General features: G+C 47.1%; 1 protein-coding gene across 1 annotated transcript; it reads left to right on the forward strand.

Annotated features, from left to right (window-relative positions):
- The first annotated feature begins 3,298 nt into the window (after positions 1–3,298).
- On the forward strand, positions 3,299–6,753 carry NEUROG2 (neurogenin 2). The gene is made up of 2 exons (XM_089691847.1): positions 3,299–3,669; positions 3,744–6,753. The coding sequence occupies exon 2, from the start codon at positions 3,745–3,747 to the stop codon at positions 4,330–4,332; it is 588 nt and encodes a 195-aa protein (XP_089547973.1). The 5' UTR covers positions 3,299–3,669; position 3,744; the 3' UTR covers positions 4,333–6,753.
- Positions 6,754–7,042: the final 289 nt, after the last annotated feature.

Genomic DNA, 7,042 nt, shown 5'->3' on the forward strand with positions numbered 1-7,042 from the left:
AAAGTATAGTGTTTAAACATTTTTTTTACATTTTTATTTTATTTTTTTTATAGTATTATTTATGTTTTTATTTTTTTTACATAATGTCACCCTTGCAGTACAGTGTCACCATGGTGACACTGTACTACTTGTGGGGGGTGATGAAGATTTTTTTTTTTTTTTACACTGATTGCTTTTACACCCGTAACGGATGTAAAAGCAATCATTTCTCTTTCTCTCTGTCTGCATTCTTGCAGCCATTGAGAACTACTGAGTGAGCTGTGATTGGTCACAGCTTGTCACATGGTACAAGGCTGTTGTGAATAACCTTGTACCATGTGACCTCTGTGATCATTCACAGCTTTCATACCACGTAGTAAGCAATGATGTCACAAGTGACATCTTGCTTACTACTTTGCATGTGATCACTGATTGGCCAATCAGTGATCACATGATCGGGACCTCGTACAGAGGTCCCTTCTGACGATCAGTGTTTCACTGTGTCCGGAGGACACAGCGGGCACTGGATCACGGTGCTGCGCGCTCCCAGGAAGCGCGCACAAGCAGGGTGCGGGGAGGCCGTTTATAAATGGCTACCCGACCCTGCACTGCCACGTCCAGCCTTTTATATACAACGGCCGGACGGGAGGCGGTTAATTAGCATTTTGCCGCATTTTTAGGGTTGTATTTGACCCCAAAAAAATGTTTTTGTTTGGTCACAAAACGTCCAAAAATGCTGGTTTGCCGCAATTTACCACGTTTTGCTGCGCTTTTCAGCATTAGAGTGTCTGTTCTGCCCCCCCCATTGCTCACTGGAGCACTGGGCTGTGAAGTGGGAGGGAGCAGCTGGTTCAGGCTCTCAGCAGATCGTTGAGAGGCTAAGCCAGGTGCTGCTCCAGCCTGGGGTGGATCCCGATTTTAAAGTCGGGATCTTTCCCCAGCCTGTCTGCTGAAAACGGGTCACAGGAGTGCATAATAAACTGCACTCATGTGATCCACAGAAGTACAACCAAAAGTGCTTTGGCTGCATTTCTCCTTTAAACAGATTTGTTACCAGGACAGAGCCTTGAGGCACACTGCTTAAACTCCAGACCATTCAGAAAATACTCAGGCTGCTTTCACACTCATCTGTTTTTCCTGTTTTTGTGTTAAAAAATGTGGAAGAAAAATGCATGACCATTGAATCCGAAGAAAAAAAAATATGTCTCTATGTGAGCCAAGATAAAGATAAATTTTTTCTCTATTGGCTAATAAAAAATGCCAGAACTCAAAAAGCCAGAAAATGCCTTATCAAATCGTGCACAAACATTTACAAATGTGCATAAAAATGCACACAAAAATGCTACATTCAGGTGTGAATGGGGCATAAATTCCCTCACTTTGGAAGATTTCCTCAAATTTCTGTGGGGCAGGAAAGAAAATTTCCTCAAACACTCACAGGCAGCAAAACTACACTATATTGCCAAAAGTATTGGTACGCCTGCCTTTACACTCACATGAACTTTAATGGCATCCCAGTCTTAGTCCGTAGGGTTCAATATTGAGTTGGCTCACCCTTTGCAGCTATAACAGCTTCAACTCTTCTGGGAAGGCTGTCCACAAGGTTTAGGAGTGTGTCTATGGGAATGTTTGACCATTCTTCCAGAAGCGCATTTGTGAGGTCAGGCACTGATGTCAGATGAGAAGGTCTGGCTCGCAGTCTCCACTATAAATCATCCCAAAGGTGTTCTATCGGGTTGAGGTCGGGACTCTTTGCAGGTCTGTCAAGTTCCTCCACCCCAAACTCGCTCCTCCATGTCTTTATGGACCTTGCTTTGTACACTGGTGCGCAGTCATGTTGGAACAGGAAGGGACCATCCCCAAACTGTTCCCACAAAGTTGGGAGCATGAAATTGTCCAAAATGTGTTGGTATGCTGATGCCTTAAGAGTTCCCTTCACTGGAACTAAGGGGCCAAGTCCAATCCCTGAAAAACAACTCCACACCATAATCCCCCCTCCACCAAACTTCACACTTGGCACAATGCAGTCAGGCAAGGACTGTTCTTCTGGCAAACGCCAAACCCAGACATGTCCATTGGATTGCAGGACAGAGAGCAGGATTCGTCACTCCAGAGAACACGTCTCCTCTGCTCTAGAGTCCAGTGGCGGCATGCTTTACACCACCAACACTTTGCATTGCACTTGGTGATGTTAGGCTTGGCTGCAACTTCTTGGCCATGGAAACCCATTCCATGAAGCTCTCTACACACTGTTGTTGTGCTAATCTGAAGACACATGAAGTTTGGAGGTCTTTAGCTATTGACTCTGCAGACAGTTGGCGACTTCTGCGCACTGTGCACTTCAGCATGCGCTGACTCCGCTCTGTCATTTTACATGGCCTACCACTTCATGGCTGAGTTGCTGTTGTTCCCAGTTGCTTCCACTTTGTTATAATACCACTAACAGTTGACTGTGGAATATTTAGTAGCAGGGAAATGTTGCGGATGGACTTATTGCACAGGTGACAACCTATCACAGTACCACGCTTGAATTCACTGAGCTCCTGAGCAGGGGCGGACTGACAACTCATGGGGCCCCTGGGCAATAGGGGATCATGGGGCCCCTGTGTCCTTGCCCAAACTCAAAAAAAACTATGAAAAAGGTACCAGGGGCATCTCATGGGGCCCCCTACTGATCCCGGGCCCTCAGACAGTGCCCGAGTTTTCAAATGGTCAGTCTGCTCCTGAGAGTGACCCATTCTTTCACAAATGTCTGTAGAAGCAGTCTGCATGCCTAGGTGCTTGATTTTATACAGCTGTGGCCATGGAGGTGATCAGGGGTGGACTGACCATTTGGAAACTCGGGCACTGACCCAGGGCCCGGGATCAGTGGGGGGCCCCATGAGATGCCCCTGGTACCTTTTTCATAGGTTTTTTTGAGTTTGGGCAAGGACACAGGGGCCCCATGATCCCCTATTACCCGGGGGCCCCATGAGTTGTCAATCCACCCCCGGAGGTGAATGGAACACCTGAATCCAGGGATTTGGAGGTCTGGCCCAATACTTTTGGCAATATAGTGTATGTCCTAGCACGGTTTAACCATTTCCTCCTCTATGCAAAGAATAAAGTTCTCTGTATCCCGTTTCTTTTTCATGTGGTGTGTACGGAACGTGCGCCATTCCTTGGCACCGAACTGTGTAAAGTTTTCTGTGGGAGCCTGAGGAGAGTGCGGGGCTGACAGACAGCGCTCAGGTTGACGAGCACAAAGCCGGGACCACCCCGCCTCCTCCTCCCGTCTCATCAGCTGCTCTGAGGGCGCGTGGCTCGCTGGCCCCCTGTCCAGGATTCCGCGCCCTGCCATTGGCTGCCACACCCGGCCCTATTGATTCAGGAAATTAGCGGCACGCTTCAGCCGAGCGGGAGCCACCAATCAGTGAGCAGGAAGCCGGAGGAGCGGAGAAGATGACAAGCTCGGTGGAGGAGGGGGGAGAAGAGGAAAATGAGTGATGAGATGGAGCCGGGGAGGGGGCGCGCTGCCCCGGGGTAGCTTTGATTGTCTGGCGGGCTGTATATAAGGGATTTTCGGTGGGTCGTGTGCCAGACACACAGCCACTAAACCGCAGGCAGCTTGTACCGGGAGCCTGGCTGCAGGACGCGTGCCGGGAGCACAGCACACCCCCAGCCACTCACCACCCGGGGCTTCTACGGCAAGTAAGTACAGTCCCGGCCGCTTCTAGCACGGCTCTCGTCCTCTATTGGATACTAATGTGTCTGTCTTGTTACAGGATGGTGCAGGTGAAGAGTGAGTACGGAGAAGAGGAGATGTCCCCGCAGAGCCCGCTGTCAGACGAGGAGCCGCTCCTCACCCCGCCGCAGCCAATGGAGCCGTCCGCGGACAAGCCCAAGCGGCATCGGGCCAGGAGCAGCACCAAAAACGGGCCGCTCGTGATGAAGATCAAGAAGAGCCGGAGGCTGAAAGCCAACAACCGGGAGAGAAACCGCATGCACCACCTCAACTCCGCCCTGGACGCCCTCCGGGAGGTGCTGCCCACCTTCCCCGAGGATGCCAAGCTCACCAAGATCGAGACCCTGCGCTTTGCCCACAACTACATCTGGGCGCTGTCAGAGACCCTCCGACTGGCCGATCAACTGCACGGATGTACCGAGCCGGCCATGCTGATCCAAGACTCTTCATCCCCCAGCACATCCTCCTCCTGGAGCTACTCCTCATCCCCATCCTCCTCCTGCGGCTCCCTCTCCCCTGCCAGCCCTGCCACATCTACCTCGGACATCCTAGACTACTGGCAGCCGGCTGATCGCCACCTGAGCCAGCAGCACCATCTCCTTCTGCCAGCCAGCATGACTTTTCTCTGAACATGGACACAGCTAGGGGGATCACATCCACCTGACATTCCTACAGACAAGACTGGGGGGGTTGGCTTGGGTCGTCCCATCCACCTGACATTCCTAGAGACCAGACTGGGGAGGTTGGTTGGGGTCGTCCCATCCACCTGACATTCCTAGAGACCAGACTGGGGAGGTTGGTTGGGGTCGTCCCATCCACCTGACATCCCTGGAGACAAGTCTAGGGGGGTTGGTTGGGGTCGTCACTTCCACCTGACATTCCTACAGACAAGACTGGGGGGGTTGGCTTGGGTCGTCCCATCCACCTGACATTCCTAGAGACCAGACTGGGGAGGTTGGTTGGGGTCGTCCCATCCACCTGACATTCCTAGAGACCAGACTGGGGAGGTTGGTTGGGGTCGTCCCATCCACCTGACATTCCTAGAGACCAGACTGGGGAGGTTGGTTGGGGTCGTCCCATCCACCTGACATTCCTAGAGACCAGACTGCGGGGGTTGGTTGGGGTCGTCCCATCCACCTGACATCCCTGGAGACCAGACTGGGGGGGTTGGCTGAGGTCGTCCCATCCACCTGACATTCCTAGAGACAGAGAACACTTAATGAAAATGCAATAGATCTGGCTTCCTTTAACCCAATGTCATTGATATATGTAGTCCTGGATGCATATCATTGGTATGATGGGGGGAGAAGTTGTATGCTGTGATAGCCCAATGCAGATGACAGGTCTTGTCATCAGTGATAGAAATCAAGGCTAGGGAATTTTGTCAGAAGAACAGTAGGTGAAAAAATTGGAGGGGGATTTACTAAAACTGGAGCAGCTGTGCCTAGTAACCAATCAGCTTCTATCTTCAGTTTGTTCAATTAAGCTTTGAAAATAAAAGTTAGAAGCTGATTGCTTGTCATGCATAGCTGCTCCAGTTTTAGTGCTCATTCACACCAGCGTGCAGAAAAACTGACTTGCAGATTTCACTTGCAGACATATCAGTTTACATCAGTTTTATACACATTGCAGATTCCTGTGCAGAACAAATCCACATGTGATACTAGTGTTGTGTGAACATGGCACATAGAGAACAACTGATTTAGATGTGCCCTCATACAGCGTGTGCAGAAAACCGCACGTTTCTGCATCATGGTGTGAACAAGGTCTTAAGCAGGATATGCATTGATCAGTTTTTTTCTGATCGGCCTGCAGGCTGTTTGGGGGGGGGGGGGGCAGATGGATTGCCCAATCTACACATTCAAAGTAGATTGGGAAATCCTCTCTACTGTCAGATTACAGTAGTCAGTGCTGCAGCTGATCAAATGAAAATTTACCAACAGTCCCATTCATGAGGAGTCATTAGATGAACTCCTCTTGAACAGGAACTTGGCCATAGATGGACTGAAATTTGGCCAGTCTCTACAGAAATAGCTGAATTTTGATCCATGTTTGGCCAAATTAAGTAATTTCCCCCTCCCTGTGTTTACAAATGTTTGCGTGATCCAGGCAGCCAATCAGCAACAGAATTCCAGCTTTCCTGACACTTTAAATAATTCTTTTGGGCAAGCTGGAAGAAACAAGTGTCGGGAGTCCTCTTTTAATTCAATGGTAAAATGTCAGCGGTGTTAAATGTTGCTTTTACCCCACTTGTGTGTACTGATATGACATCTGTTTTCTTTCCCACTCATTGTTGATTGGTGTGGGAATTTCACCTGCCAAGGCAAACTTTCTCTCTGACGTGCACTTGGTTCACTTGGCCAGATTTTGTCACAATACCTTTTTTGTTCTTTCGCTCTCTGTACCCGATTCCATCTGTCCTTATGATTTATTTGAAAAACAAAACAAAAAAAAAAACAAAACAAAAAAAAAAAGTTGTTCGCCAGAGGGCCAGGTTAGAAGTCATTGTATAATTTGTAGGCTTTTGTGTCCTCTGAATGGAAGCGTGAAAATTTAGGCAGAACTCACTAGCAAAAGCAGAAAATGTGAAGAAAAGGGAAAAATGAAAAGGGAGGTTTCCTTCATACATTATTTATTTTAGCTTTCAGAGGATGAGAAACCACCATTGTTTCAGGAGATTAAACTGAATCAACAGACCAGGAGGATCACTGTGACCAGATACGTGGTCACTTTTATTTATTACAGATGACAGTTTTGCGGAGTATATGTATTTTTTTTTTGTATATTTGAAAGAGTTTATTTTAGAATGTATTTACAGCAAGATATGAGATCTTGTACTAATAATTATTAAATAAAGTATATAATTTTCTTAATATTAGTTGTTTTTCTGTCTGTTTAAAATCTTTATGATATATTGAGGTACCCTAAACCTATGGTCCCAGCTAAACATACTTGGTTTTCATACAAGGTGCATTCTCTTCACACATTTAAATATTTGTGTGTGCATAAAAGTTTTAAACTTCCATAAATGTATTTTTTTAAAAATGAAACATTTTATTTATAATTATTGTAATAAAAAAATATATAATTGAGAACGAGATCTCCAAGTGTACACACTTGAAGTAAAGAGAATTTTTGTAACTTGGAGATCTCCTCCTCATTTGATTTTGGATGTTTTATATGGATGGAATTATGGGAGCCAACAGATAAGATTTGCAACACACCAGGAGTTACCTGCTCCAATTTCTGATAGAGATATATTATACGTCTATAAAAAAAAATACACACTTTGAGTTGGAATCAATAATGTTACTCTATACACTGCATGCAATAATTTTT

The sequence above is a fragment of the Staurois parvus genome, unplaced genomic scaffold (genome assembly GCF_062004578.1).
Source record: "Staurois parvus isolate SC_StPar_1 unplaced genomic scaffold, SC_StPar_1.0 ptg000572l, whole genome shotgun sequence".
In the NCBI taxonomy this organism is placed as follows: domain Eukaryota; kingdom Metazoa; phylum Chordata; class Amphibia; order Anura; family Ranidae; genus Staurois; species Staurois parvus.